The 15,045-nt window shown below is 38.7% G+C and overlaps 1 protein-coding gene across 1 annotated transcript in view; it reads left to right on the top strand.

Annotated features, from left to right (window-relative positions):
- LOC106873391 (RRP12-like protein) overlaps positions 1 to 15,045 on the top strand; it is a 38,772-nt gene that overhangs the window by 13,688 nt on the left and 10,039 nt on the right. The window contains exons 6-23 of the mRNA XM_052973013.1: positions 440 to 556; positions 1,172 to 1,310; positions 2,364 to 2,491; positions 3,325 to 3,423; positions 4,165 to 4,256; positions 4,852 to 4,963; positions 5,779 to 5,958; positions 6,405 to 6,440; positions 7,171 to 7,313; positions 8,026 to 8,147; positions 9,455 to 9,570; positions 10,416 to 10,527; positions 10,947 to 11,101; positions 12,000 to 12,061; positions 12,691 to 12,784; positions 13,516 to 13,674; positions 14,234 to 14,314; positions 14,480 to 14,552. Of these exons, the coding sequence (XP_052828973.1) occupies positions 440 to 556; positions 1,172 to 1,310; positions 2,364 to 2,491; positions 3,325 to 3,423; positions 4,165 to 4,256; positions 4,852 to 4,963; positions 5,779 to 5,958; positions 6,405 to 6,440; positions 7,171 to 7,313; positions 8,026 to 8,147; positions 9,455 to 9,570; positions 10,416 to 10,527; positions 10,947 to 11,101; positions 12,000 to 12,061; positions 12,691 to 12,784; positions 13,516 to 13,674; positions 14,234 to 14,314; positions 14,480 to 14,552 (2,020 nt within the window). The remainder of the gene's footprint in view (positions 1 to 439; positions 557 to 1,171; positions 1,311 to 2,363; positions 2,492 to 3,324; positions 3,424 to 4,164; positions 4,257 to 4,851; positions 4,964 to 5,778; positions 5,959 to 6,404; positions 6,441 to 7,170; positions 7,314 to 8,025; positions 8,148 to 9,454; positions 9,571 to 10,415; positions 10,528 to 10,946; positions 11,102 to 11,999; positions 12,062 to 12,690; positions 12,785 to 13,515; positions 13,675 to 14,233; positions 14,315 to 14,479; positions 14,553 to 15,045) is intronic.

Genomic DNA, 15,045 nt, shown 5'->3' with positions numbered 1-15,045 from the left:
GAAACTGCTGGCCTTGTGCTAAAATTTGAAACCAATATTACCTTGCATCTTTTCAGGGTCAATAAAAATATTCTTTTAAAGTACCAATACAGGACAAAAGATTAGCGAAACTGTAAGAATGTTGGACCAAACGCCTTGTGTTTTTTGTTTCAATTCATTGTATTCTGGGTTCAGATTCCACCTATCCACCCACCCACTCTTACTTGAGTGGTAGACTTGAATCCATCACCAAGTCTGGGTGCCTTCAACAGAGTTCACAGGTCCACTCTGTTGCAAGCATTCAAGCCTAGTCACACGTTCTTAATTACAATCATAATTACAACTCACTCTCTACTTCTCAGAAAAACAAATAGAAAAGAAAATATATATATATATATACACACACACACACACAGATAAATACTCGATATAAGTCACCCATAATCTGTTCTTTTTCCAGCTGCTGCGTTGTTTATCATATTTGCTGTGTGCACAGACTGCATCGGTGTGGGAGCTGTCGTCTACCCAACAGATCTATCTTAGTGTGTTGGCCTTTATTACCCACAAGAAACCAAAGGTTAGTAACTGTCTATAATTGCTTGTTTGTCGAGAGGAATACTTGTTGATAGATTGTGGTCAGTTTCTGTGGCCAATGATGGCCTCTGAAAATGACCATACACAATGATTTTAGTAAATGACCACAGCTGGTCACTTTCAGTGTGACCATTGAGTGAAGACTATTTTCTATGTCTAGAAGTGGCCAAGTGTGGTCACTTTTAGTGGTTATTGTGGAAGGGAGGGGCATATGTGGTCAGTCTCCGTAGTTACAACTTCATTCCTTAGTTATTTTTAAAAATCTACAAACTTAAATCATAAAAATATATAATCATAAAACTAATCCCAGCTCCCTAAAGTTACTGGCTCTAGAACATGACACATAGCCCAGTCTGGGAATCGAAACCACAATCTTATGATCATATGTCCAACACCCTAACCACTAAACCATGTGCCTCCAGAAGATTATATGATATTTTTCCATACTTGTTCTTCAATTTTTCTCTTTTTTTAATTTAATTTTCTTTGTTTTTTGTCTTTTTTTTTTTTCCTTCTTCTAATATTCTCCTTCTTCTAATATTCTCCTTCTTCTAATATTCTCCTTCTTCTAATATTCTCCTTTCCTGCTGTATAACAGATACGAAAGCTGTCACATGAATGTATTGAGAAGATTCTGAAGAACAGCGCCATAATGAAGTCTGACAAACCTCCTATTTGTCATCCTATGGCGCCTCCCACTGCAAAGCATTGCATTAAGAAAATTGAAGAGTCTGGTGGTAAGTTTTCTCGACAAACCCATTCACAAGTATCCCCCCCCCCCAACCTTTGCTGCCAGTGGCTGTAAGACTATGGGGGGTATGATGATAATCATCGCCATTTTAACGTCCACTTTTACATGCTTGCATGGGTCGGATGTAATTTGTCAGATTTTCTACAGCTGGATGCCCTTTCTATCACCAACCCTCACCTGTTTCTAAGGGAGGTACTATTTCCCCCATGGCCAGACATGTTCTTCACAGAATATTGGGAATGAATAACACTGCTTAAGAGCATAATGCTCATAACTATCATGCGATGTCAAGACAAGGAGACACAAGAACACATACTCACACACACACTTACATATAGACCCAACACACACATATATGTATATATACTTATAGACACACATATATATACTTATAGACACACACACATATATATTTACATATAAACCCAGACACACACATGCAATGGACTTCTATCAATTTCTATCTACCAAGTCCACTCGCAAAATTATCTTTTGTGTTTGATCTGCAAGAAATAGTAGCTAAGTCACCCTCACATCATACCCTAACTGTCTAAGAAAAGGATATGTTGGATAATAATAATAATAATACTGAAATTGTATACAGTGCTCAGGTGCACTACAACTTGTCAAAAGTGCGCATAAAGCATATGCAGTATTGTACATATGTCTGGAAAGTGAACAGTGTATGAGCCAGATACATGCTTGTGTGTGTATGGAGGGGAGAAAGTGTAGTTCTGGGTCTCCTGCACATAGGCAAAAAAAAGCAACTAAACAGGATGGTCATGGCTAGAATGTCTTTAATCATAGGTGAGGGTAGGGTCTACTTAAACAGGGCTACTTCTTACACCTCCCCTACAATGTCACTCTAAGAATAAACAATCACATCATTAAAATCTCAAGGCTATGATATAATGCATATTTAATTTAGTGTGAATTCGATGTTAAAGGGTCAAATTTAGAAATGGTGGTAGATCTATCGTACCTGTTGTTCCTAACAATTTTTTAATGTTTTTTCCTCACCGTTTCTGCTTCCCACCAGGTGGTTCTGATGCTGTCAGCACCCTTCATGTCCTGATGCTGGTCAAGCAAATTTTTCCTGTCCTGGCTCAGAGTGACATCCAGGCCATGTGTGAAGCTATCCTGAAGGTCATGACCCTTGCTACACCAGTAAGTATCCCCCATGTGTGTTTACTTAGTTCTCTGCACCCTATACTTGTTGTTACAGTCTTTAATGAACTTTGACCTGTGGTGTTCTGAATTGAAGCTACTTGGCCTAGTGGTTAGGGTGTTGCATTCACAATCACAAGATCATGGGTTCAGTTCCTGGATCGGGCAATGCATTGTTTTCTTGAGCAAAACACTTCATTTCCCATTGCTCCAGTCCACTTAACTGCAAATGAGTAAACTCAGGAATGGACTGGCATCCCATCCAGGGTGAGCATTGTGATCTTGGTCATTTATATGCCATGGAAACTTAATAGGCCTTGTGTGTCCCAGAACTCAAGACAGTAATGACCCAAAAGTGGATGAGGATGTTCTGAAATTATCAATGATGTCTCAAGGCTGTGTAATCTAGTTTTGTACCTCCAAGCTGTGACGTGTGTAACATGGACTGTAACTAACAGTTGTCGATAAAGTCAGCAAACTTCTTTGGAAATTCTTTTATGTTTGATTTTATGAAACTGTGATTCAAAGTGTTGGGCTGCTGTTTGACTCGAAGCAGTTGCACTACTGTGTGTGGTTCAGTGTTACACTGCTTTCTGTGACTCAAGGCAGTCACACTGCAGTCTGACTTGAAGCAGTTACACTGTTGTTTGTAACTCAGTCTTACACTACTGTCTGTGACTCAAGTGCGGTGGGGTGATCATGGCACAATCCCAGGCTTGCCATCTGTGACTCTAAGTGCAGTACCAGCGTGTATGTTTAATCTTCAAATTCCCAGTATACTTAACAATGTCTTATTTCCGTCTCTCATTTCCTCGGTTTCTCTCTCCTTTCAGTTGGTTGTGGCTTGCTGCATGCAATGTCTCTTTGGATTGGTCAGCGTTGATCCAAGTTTGGGGAATCTCGGAAGCCACCTCAATGCTCAGCTAATCACAGTAAGTATTCAGATTTTTCTGCAGAATAAGGCTTATTTATCTGCATTGTTTCGAATTGATCAGGCATTATTTCATAGCTATTTCAATGATGTGATTGCTTATTTTTAGGATGATATTGTTGGGTGGGTGTAAGAGGACAGATCTGGCTGATTTGAAGATCAAACAGGTAGAATATTTTGACCAGATATGGCTGAGTTTGTAGAGTAAACTTTTGACAAAGACAACCACTAGAACGATCCAGTTGTTAACCATAATGAGCTCTACTACAGGTACATAGGTGGAGGAGAGAGCAGGCTGTGATGTTGAACCAGATGTGTTTTTATTAATGGGAGAATTTACGAAAAAAACAACAGACGAAGACAGGTGGTGTAAACAACAAATGGATGTATTAGTTTAACGCTCGGGAATAGAGAAAGTCTTTAACGTTTCGAGCTACGCTCTTCAACTGAAAGGAACACAGTAAGAAACAAGGACAGAAAAAAATATAAATGTAGTGGTCAGCGACCATTCAGATCACTGTCAAACATAATGCTTATAAATTCACATTGTTTTGAATTAATCTCAAAGTTTTGAAATTTCATTGATGTGGTTGTTTATTTTTAAAATGACATTGTAGGGTAGGTGTAAGAGGCCAGATCTAGTTAGTTTGAACATAAAACGGGTACAACATTTAGGCTAGATATGCCCCGTTTAAATATAAAGGGTTAAACTTAATGAATTTTTGTCATTTTTTTTCTGTAGGCTCTGTATGATTACCAACCATTAGTGACAGATGTTCAACCATCCTGTGCCTGGTTGACTGTTATGGAGAAGTCTATTATTAATCTGTGCAAGTAAGTGAATAGTCAAGTTAGTCTTTATTTAATGGTATCTGCTCAGGCATGGCCATATGGTTAAGATGTTTGCTTCACAATTTTGTGGTTTTGGTGTCAATCCCACTATGTGGCACTTTTTGCCATAGCCTTAGATTGACCATTGAAATTTGATAGAAACCATATCACATGTGTGCATGTGGTTTGTGTATGTATGTATATATATATATATATCATCATCATCATCATCATCATATATTTTATATTTGTGTGTGTCTGTGGTATCTATACATACATATATATATATATATATATATATATATATTTGGGCCTCACAGAGGCAATGACCAAGACCTTTGGCATTGTCGTACTTGAGAAGAAGACCCATCAAGCCAAATAAAAATTGCAGTGATGGCAGATACTGGTGTCATGCAAGTGGCACGTAAAAGCACCCATTACATTCTCGAAGTGGTTGGCATTAGGAAGGGCATCCAGCTGTAGAAAATCTGCCTCAACAAATTCCATCTGACCCATGCAAGCATGGAAAAGTAGACGTTAAATGATGATGGTGATGATAATTGTTGTTATAACTGATCTTTTTCAAAAATATTTACAGGCAAGACATTGAGTTGGGTCAAAACCACCTTCCAAAATTGGTCACCACATCCATGAAGTACCTCCTGGTGGAAAACCCTGATGTGCAACAGACTGCAGCTGGTGCGTTACAGGTAACTGCACTTTAGATGATTTATTCTCTCTCCCAACTTTCTACGCTTGCACAGTGTCACCTATTGTGACATTTACTGTCAAGGACACAAAGGGACGATTGTAAAGCGACGATGTGACTGTAAGATGAGATGATCGGACACTGGTGATTTTAGACAGCTGTCTGGACATTGAGCCTATTTTGTACACGCTTGTGCATGATGCATGCATATGTAGAAATAGACCCGTGCTTGAGAAGACCTGTCAAGCCAAGTGAGACCATAGTTTTGAGGGATGCTGGTGTTAAGTACCTGGCACCCATGCTGGTGGCATGGAGAAAACACTCGCTACATTCCTGGAGTGGTTGGCATTAGGAAGGTCATCCAGCTGTAGAAACCATGCTGAATCTGATCAGAACCTAGTGCAGCTCCCCAGCTTACCAGTTTTTAAGTCAAACCATCCAACCCATGCCAGCAACATTTGGATGTTTGTTTACACCAATGCTTGGAGAGTTGCTACTGCTAACATAATGCTGAGGATTCTGAATAAGTTAACGGAATCTGTATCACTAGGCATTTCCAAGACTGTTTTTTTTCTAAGAATGGGCCTTTGTGCTTCAAATATAAAGGTTTTGTGAAACTTTCTGCATTGTCAGAAGCTTTCCTATTCTCCCTTTTCTTTCCCTACTCTGAGCTGTGTCCCAATCACTCCCTAATTCTATGAGGTACTTCCTCATTTGCCATGACCATGTAGCATGTGGTTAACCACAGCTCGTGTTGGTTTTATTATATATACTGTGATGTAAACTTTTTTCCTTTTCTTTTTCCGGTATCTGTAGGACGTCTTCAAAGAATGCGTCTCAAGACTTGTTGAGGCCAAGCCATCATCTTCCACGACAGACAAAGAGAACATTAACCCATGTCTGCAACAGGTTGTCAAAGCAACATCCACTGGATTGAACTATCAATACCACACTGCCTGGAAACATGTTATTTCTGTGTTGACTGTCATGTTAGAGGTAAGAATTCCTTGGAGTTGATTTGTTTGACTAAAATTCTTTAAGGCACTGCCCCAACATGGTTGCAGTCTAATGACTAGAAAGATAAGATATATATATGTTAGTGCACATTTAATAATAGTAACATAAAGCATCTGCCAGTCTCACAAGAACATGTCCCCTCCAGCACACAACACTGTGCATATTCAATAGAGAACTGACTGTCATTCAACCTTCCTCTCATGGGTTCACCTTCTTCAGTGATTTACTCTGGAAATGAGGTCTTCAAGCTCCATTGTTGTTGTTGTTTTATATCTAAAACAGAGGTGATGAAGCAGTACCATTCACCTTCTCAAACCCTGTCTCCCTATGGCACCTTCCTGCTTCAATAATATTATATGATTCAATATTTTTCTTTGTGTTGACTATATATATATGTATAAACGTTATTTTCCTTTCTTTGTCAGGTTGCAGGAGGTCATTATCCGGATTTAATGAAGCCAGTAAGTTCAGCTTTTATATTATATCATAAAAGGGTTTCCATACTACCACAGTACTATACCATACCGCACACTATAATACTAAAGCATACACCATGATACCATTCAGTACTACACCATTTTCCTTACTACCATACAGTACATAGGTACAAGAGTGGCTGTGTGGTAAGAAGCGTGCTGTTTGTCCACTCTTTGTAACGCCTTCATGGCGAAATTTATTGAAATGAAGAAGCTTGCTTCCCAACCACATGGTTCTGGGTTCAGTCCCACTGCATGGCACCTTGGGCAAGTGTCTTCTACTAAAGCTTCAGGCCAACCAAACCCTTGTGAGTGGATGAAAACTGAAAGAATCCTATCCTACATTCGTGCATGTGTGTCATTGTGTTTCTCCCCCACCACCACTTGGCAACTGGTGTTGGTGCGTTTACATCCCTGTAACTTAGTGGTTTGACAAAAGTGACCGATGGAACAGTGAAAAAAAAAGTACAGGGGTCAATTCCTTTGCCTAAAATTCTTCAAGGTGGTGCCCCAACATGGCCACAGTTTAATGCCTCAGACAAGTAAAAAAATAAAAGATACTATACCATATACCACACTACAATGTACCATTCAGTACTATACTATATGTACCACACTATCATTCAGTGATATGCTACATTGTCCTATACCATACACTACACCTCTCCTCTCTGCCTCTCTACAATGTATATATCTCACACTCTTATGTTACCAGGCTCTTGGCTCTTTATCCAACATGCGTGACTCCCCTGACTTCAAGTTCAAATCTGAAATAGACCAGGCTATTGGCAGTGCTATCAAATCAATGGGCCCAAAGGGTGTACTGGAGATCATACCACTACAGGTGTCGGGTGATGGGTAAGTACTTCATGCTTTGCCTGCTCTAAATGGTATCTTCTGATAAACCAAAATATGTTTCTCTCTCTCTCTCTCTCTCTCTCTCTTTCTCTCTCTCTCTATCTCTCTCTCTCTCTTTATCTCTCTCTCTCTCTCTCTCTCTCCCTCCCTCCCTCCTGTGTCCGTGTTTTTGTCTCTTGGCCTTTCCCAGTATTGTCATATTTCTCTCTCTACCACAGTCAGCCATTGTATCTGCCTCTGTCCAACTTCTCCTTTTATACCTTCATTCTGACTAACACTCTACCTCCACTTTCTCTCTCTCTCAGTTCTGTCTCCCCACTCTACCTCCACTCTTTCTCACACTCTGCCCACAAGCATTGCTAGAGTGTGTGCTGCCCAGGGCATCCCTTCCATTTTCCACCCCCAGACCCCACAAAAAAACACATATTACCTACTGCAGACCTAAAAGTGTGCCCACCTCCACTCAGCTATGCTAGTGACTCTACCGTCTCTCTCTCTCTCTCTCTCTCTCTCTCTCTCTCACACACACTCTACCTCTGCTCTTTCTTACACTGTCTCTCTCTCTCTCTCTCTCACTCTGTCTCCACACTCCACTTCCACACTGTCTCCACTCTGTATCCACACTCTCTCGCTTCCTCTGCCCTCTACCATTCACCACCACCTCTATTGCTACTACCACTTCACTCATGCTATGCTGTTTATTCCTTTACAGCCGTGATCTCGGTTTCCCACGCAGTTGGCTGGTCCCAGTTTTAAAGAAATACATTTCAAACACAGAGCTGGAATTCTTCCGGACATACTTCATGCCGCTATCAAAGAAACTGCAGGATAAAAGTTAGTCTCATGGTTGTTGTTACAAGTCAGCTTTTTAACCCTTTAGCATTCATCATCAGATTAATTTATCAAATGTAATGTTTATTCATCCACATTTTAAAAAAATGACTCATGGAGTATCTTGTTACTTCAGTATTTTGAAGATATGACTATTTATTTCTAGAATAACATTGAAGGGTAGGTGTGAGAGGTTGGATCTGGCCAGTTCAAATGCTAAAGGGTTAGATTACTGAATGAGAGACTGAAGAGTGATGGATGGTAAAGAGCTGGGATTGGTTATGAGTTTAGTCTTTAATGTGAGATTCGTCATCATCATCATCATCATCATTTAACGTCCGCTTTCCATGCTAGCATGGGTTGGATGATTTGACTGAGGACTGGTGAAACCGGATGGCTACACCTACCATAACTTCTACAGTATTAACTGTTTTCTAAAGCTTGGTGTGTTTTGGTTTTAATGGCTGGCATAATCCTTCCTTAACCCTTATGAGACCACCTCTCCTGAAACCAGGTCTTTTAAGATCATCCCTGGTTCTGTGATGCTTCCTGTTTGAAAATCAAAATTTTCTGTTGGTTTATGTGTGAAGCACCAGCTTAATGACAGTGATTTTACTAAATACTTAATTTCATAATTAGCTGAAACAAAGCAGTTGTTTTTCTTCCTCATCATTCAACATCTTCTCTGCCATGCTTGTTTAGATCAAACACAGTTTGCTGAGGCAGATTTTTCTATGGTCACCCTTCCTGTCACCAAACCATGCTTTTTTTTTTTTCTCTCTCTCTTGCCATGGAAGACTGGAAATGAAAAACATTACGTGTATGAGGAGGTGCTGAAAAGTTCCTTGCTTTAAGGGTATCTCGAAAGATCTGGTTGGAAGCCCAGTCATTCGAGTTCTTTTACAGGGCTTTGAAAAACTGAAGGACCACTGTGATAGGTTTATGGATCTGACTATGTTGAATAAGATCAGAATTAGCTGATCCTAAAGCCAGGAACTTTTCAACACATCCTTGTATGATGTTGATGTTTATTTATAATCATCACAAGTGTGTATATACACAAACATGATGGGCTTCTTTCAGTTTCCATCTACCAAATCCACTCACAAGGCTTTGGTCGACCTGGAGCCATAGTTGAAGACACTTGGCTTAGAAGCAAGCTTCGCAACCATGTAACCATTCCTGGTTTGATACCATCTGCTCACTCTCGTCGTAACTTGCTGAGACTTCTTGCTGTTTTTAACCTTATTGTGACAACATTGTCGAGCTTTTCTGGTTGGAGAATACAATTAGTTATTGGTTTGTTCCAGGTATCCAATATGAAGCTGAAGGAAATACTGTTGCTGCTAAGACATATGGCACTCTTGTGGTACAGTTCTGGAGTCTACTGCCCAGTTTCTGCAACAACCCTACAGACTTAAAAACGGTAAGAATCTTCTCCTCTCTTTATATATAAATAAATATATATATATAAATTAAATTTAAATGTTGAAGTGAATCTGACGGCTTTTGTGTGTTATTTTAAATGGCTTATAAACACCTTCCACGCTGCAATTGTTTTCGTTCCAGCACACGATCTCAGATCAGGTCACTTGCTATGCAAGTACATCTCCGTAATATATATATATATATATAGTTCATAGATGAGAATCAGATATTCTCCATATAAAATACACTCAGTAGTGCTCAAGAGAATTAAACTTGAACAGGTATAAAATAAATGTAGGGATAAACAAGTTAGATCAATATATAAAGTTTTATTAATACATGAAACACAAGGAATACATACAAAAAATGTGGAAATGTTTACATGTGGAAAGGTCTGACTTACACACAATACAAATGTGTAAGTCGGACGTTTTTTGTATGTAAACATACATTGTTTGTATACATTTCTTGTTTTTCATGTATTAATTAATATAGTAAAACTTTATATATTGGTCTGCCTAACTTGTCCTACATTTATATTCTTCTTTATTTGTTTGTCATTTGACTGTAGCCATGCCGGAGCACCGCCCTTTAGTCGAACAAATCAACCCCCAGGATTTAATTGCCGAACCACTTAGTTCCAGAGATGTAAACATGCCAACATTAGTTGTCAAGCGATGGTTGAGGGACAAACACACACACACACACACACACACACACACACACACACACATTCACATACATACATCTTTTTGTGTTTAGTTATTTTGGTTGTCGGTAACTAGAATGTTCTGTTACGTGTCCCTCCATTTACAGCCATCAATTTTTTTTCTGTTGTTTCAGTCCTTTAGAAGTATTGCTCGTTCTCTTGGCAGTGTTGTGAGCGATAGGCCTCAACTGCGGACACCTATACTCTCTTCCTTGCGTAAACTGATCTATACCAACCTTGAGCACGGTGAGATGTTGTCTTTTATATTTTATATTGTTTCAATCATTGGACTGTGGCCATGCTGGGGTTGCCACATTGACTGGGTTTCATCAAACAAATCAACCCCACTGATTAACTCGGGTGCTTATTCTGTCAGACTGTCGCCGAACTGCTAAATTACAGGGGCATGAACAAACCAACACCAGTTGTCAAATGGGGAGTGGGGGACAAATAGAATCACCCACAGTTTCCGGCTAACAAATTCACTCACAAAACATTGGCTTTAGATGAAGATGCCCAAGGTGCCACACAGTGGGACTGAACCTGAGACCATGTGGTTGCAAAGCAAGGTTCTTTACCACACTTCCATCCCTGCATTTAGTTTTCTCTTTCTCTCTCTCTCTGTTAATTTACATAATTTATATTCAATGTATTCTTGGTTCCAGATGAAGACCTTAATGAACTGGCTCACTTTGCCAAGAACTTCCTCCCCATCTTGTTTAATCTCTACACCCAGTTCTCTGCCGACGATTGCAAAGACCCATTACGTTTGACCATCTACGAGACAGCAAGGGCCTACATTCGGATTGCCCCAACTCAGGTAGGTTTGGATCTTTTAATGGGGTTTGTTGTTACGAAGCAGATTTCGCTTTGTCATCATTTAACATCCACTTTCACATGTCCACGTAGGTCGGAGAGTCAGACACAATTTGTCGAAACAGATTTGCAACATCTTGATGCTCTTCCCGTCACCAACCTACACCTGTTCTCAAGCAAGATAACCTTTCCACCCCATGTTTTCACAAAAGACTAGAAACGAGCAACATCGTCTTGTATGATGGGGATGTTCATTTACAACCATCACATAATCTCAAGAAAAGGGTACACACACACACACATACATACACTCATTTATTCTCATTTACTTGTTTCAGTCATTTGGCTGTGGCCATGCTGGAGCACCGCCTTTAGTCGATCTAATCGACCCCAGGACTTATTCTTTGTAAGCCTAGTACTTATTCTATCGGTCTCTTTTTGCCAAACCGTTAAGTTACGGGGACGTAAACACACCAGCATCGGTTGTCAAGTGATGTTGGGGGACAAATACAGACATACAAACATATACACACACATGCATATATATATATATACATATATACAACGGGCTTCTTTCAGTTTCCTTATCCTGACATCCTGTAATGGTTGTAAATGACCATCGCCCTCAAACAAGCAATGTCATTCTTTTCCAGTCTGCTGTGAATAACATGTCTGGCCATAATGAATTATTATTACCTTGCTTGGAAACTGGTGAGGGTTGGCAACAAGATGAGCATCCAGCTGTAGAAAATCTGCCTCAAAAAATTCCACCTGACCCTTAAAAACATTGATGTGGATTCACCATCATCATCATGAGTTTCTGCAGCTTTTTTTTTGTTTTGTTTTTTTCAAAAATACTTAGTTTAATTTGTTTATTTATCATTTGCCATTTTCCATTACAGCTTCTTCAACAATATATCAACACCTCTCTGTCACAGATTGAAGAAAAAAATGATGTCCAGAGGTAGCTTTATTTTCTCCTTCAATTTCACATAAACTGGAAAAAAAAATCTTGTCCTCTGTGTGTGTGTGTGTGTGTATATATGTTTGCATGAATGTTTTCATTCTGTACTGGCATGAAAAATCTCTGAGCTATGAGCAGTTTGTTGGTTTATATTCCCCTCGTCAACCAATTGCCTGGTAGCTCTTTGATTTCAAAAACTGGGTTTTATTGCAAGAAACAGCTAGGTCTCTCTCTTTCTCTAATGCTTAACATAGTTCGACGTGCTTCTTGCTAGTGTATGCAAATGAATGGGTGGAGAACTAAATGGGAATTTCCATAGAAGTATCTATGACTAGTTTTTTAAACAATGAATAGCTATGGTGGGTGGGGTCCACCAGCACTGAATAGTAACCAAAGGAGTCCATGCATAAAGAAATGATTGAGAACCACTGATCTAACCCATGCTACCATTGAAAAATGAATGTAAAACACAAACTAGTCAAGTCCATCTCAAACATAAAAAATAAAATATATGTAACCATGCTTTTTTAATTAAAGAAATAATGATAATGATTCCTTCATTACTTTTGAAAGTGTTAACCTATTTGAGACTTCATTTTTTTTTTTTTTTTTTTTTTTTGTCTCTTCAGGTGTATTCTGCTTGACCTCTGCATCTTAATGATATCATCAGCAAACGCTGAGCAAGTGAAATCTCTCTTCCAGTTGGCATCATCAAACTTAAAGGTGAGCAGATTTGTTACAGTTGTTGCTATTTAGGCCCGGGTCAGCTTTGATCAGGCACAACTATGATCAAGGTGTTACAGTTTGGATCAGCCTTTTATGTTTTTTTTTTTTTTTTTAACCAGATTCATTCAATGTACCTGATACCATTCGAGCGTGATCATTACCAGCATCGCCTTACTGGCATATGTGCTGGTGGCTTCAAGCGTGGTTGTTGCCAGTGCCTCCAGACTGGCTCCCATGCAGGTAGCGCATAAAAATCACCTTTTTGAGCATGGTCGTTGCCAGAACTGCCTGACTGGCACGTAAAAGCACCTTGGAATGGTTGGTGTTAGGAAGAGCATCCAGCTGTAGAAACTTTGCCAGATCAAACTGGAGCCTAGTGCAACTTTCTGGCTCGCCAGTCATCAGTCAAACCGTCCAACCCATGCCAGCATGGAAAGCGGACGTTAAACGACGATGATTATGATGACATATCTTAATGAGTGTATACATTATAATGATAGTGTGTATATATAATAAGCATTGTATGTATTATCATACTGTATGTGTATATATTAATTATCATTGTGAGTGTGTATATATATATATATAACAAACATTGTGTGCATGTGTATGTATATTATAAACATAGTGCATGTGTTTATATATTTGTATGTGTGTGTGTATTGTAATCATTGTGTCTGTGTGTATATGTTATATTCATTGTGTGTGTGTATTTCATTTTTTTTCAGTCCTCCTATCATAGCCTCCAGAAGAAATGCTATCGTCTCTTAGAGGAGATCTTTGGAAACTCTTCTGAAGCTTCCGTGCAGTTTGTGAATCAAGAATTGACCCCCATCAAGGAATTGCTGGTCATTTCTCTCTCCACCTCAGCTTTATCCTCAAAAGGAGTAAGTGTTTCTCATTTGGCTTCATTTCCTGTCTTGTTAGAATCATCAGCTTCTTGATTTTTCTGTTATATCTTTTAACAACGACACACCTTCTTTGTGTGCTGAGCATTTCAATTAAATTTTAAAATAACACTGGATTTAGACAGGTTTTGTAAACCAACTAGAACTTTGGTGTGTTTTAATATATTAATTACATTACACACACATAAACAAACACACACACACACACACACACACATATATATATATATATATTAGTTTATGTATATATTAATATTATCTCAGTTTAAAAAACCTTGACAATGTAAATATGTTAATAGTTACCATGGGTAGCAAAAGTCACACAAAAAAAAACAGGATATCGCACCTGTTTTATAGGTAGAGATACCAAGTTAAAGTGATGCATTTTGAGTAGATATGAATATGCGTTTTGCTCCATTTATTGTTATTATTCATATATATATATATATATATACTTCATAGAAGCATGCATGTATACAGACATGCACATTAATGTGCGTGTGCAATTATATCATATTTTCACGTTTTATTTCGTCAGCCACGTTTGCGATGTCTGCTCCATGTGGTGAAAAAGTTGGAGAAATGTGAGATGGATTTTATTCAATCAATCATCCCTGAGGTAAGAAAAAACACTTGTCTTTGTATATCTAGAGCTTTGTGTCTTGGTGAGTAAATACTATATAGATAGATAGCATCTGTGTGTGTAGGTATATAAGGCAAAAAAAAAAAAAAAAATTCAAATAAAAATGTCCTCTGTGATATTTATTCCGCCCATATTTCACAGATAATCCCTTATTACTTGGCATCGAAAATTCAAAGGACCTCTGTTTGGTCCATTGATATTCACCAAATTGAATGTAAAATAAATACACACACACACACACACATATAAAGTAGGCTGTTGTGGGAAGACTATATTTTAGGCCTCTACATGTACTATGCCAATGTTATATATGTGTAGTATTAGATAGCTCTTAATAAACAGCTGTATTTATCTAAGTATAGACAGGAAACCAAGACCTTTGTAGATATGCTGTGATTGAGAAGACCCGGCAACTAAAGTGAGATCACAGCCATGGCCGATGCCAGTGTTGCATGTCCAGCCCTTTTAAGCCTTCCATATAAGGCCCAAATGTTCTACATGTTTTATGCTCAAACTGACCACATCTGGCCTCTTACACCTACCCTACAATATCATTTTTTTAAATATTAAGTTACCTCATCAAAATCTCAAAGCTACAAGACAATGCATGATTAATTCAAAATAATGTAAATAAATAAGCATTACATTTGACAGAGTAATCTGGGTGCTAAAGGGTTAACAGCTCTCTGATTCTTCTCTACCGTTGT

Source organism: Octopus bimaculoides, chromosome 14, assembly GCF_001194135.2.
Source record: "Octopus bimaculoides isolate UCB-OBI-ISO-001 chromosome 14, ASM119413v2, whole genome shotgun sequence".
In the NCBI taxonomy this organism is placed as follows: Eukaryota; Metazoa; Mollusca; class Cephalopoda; order Octopoda; family Octopodidae; genus Octopus; species Octopus bimaculoides.
This window is presented reverse-complemented; position numbering and strand designations above follow the sequence as displayed.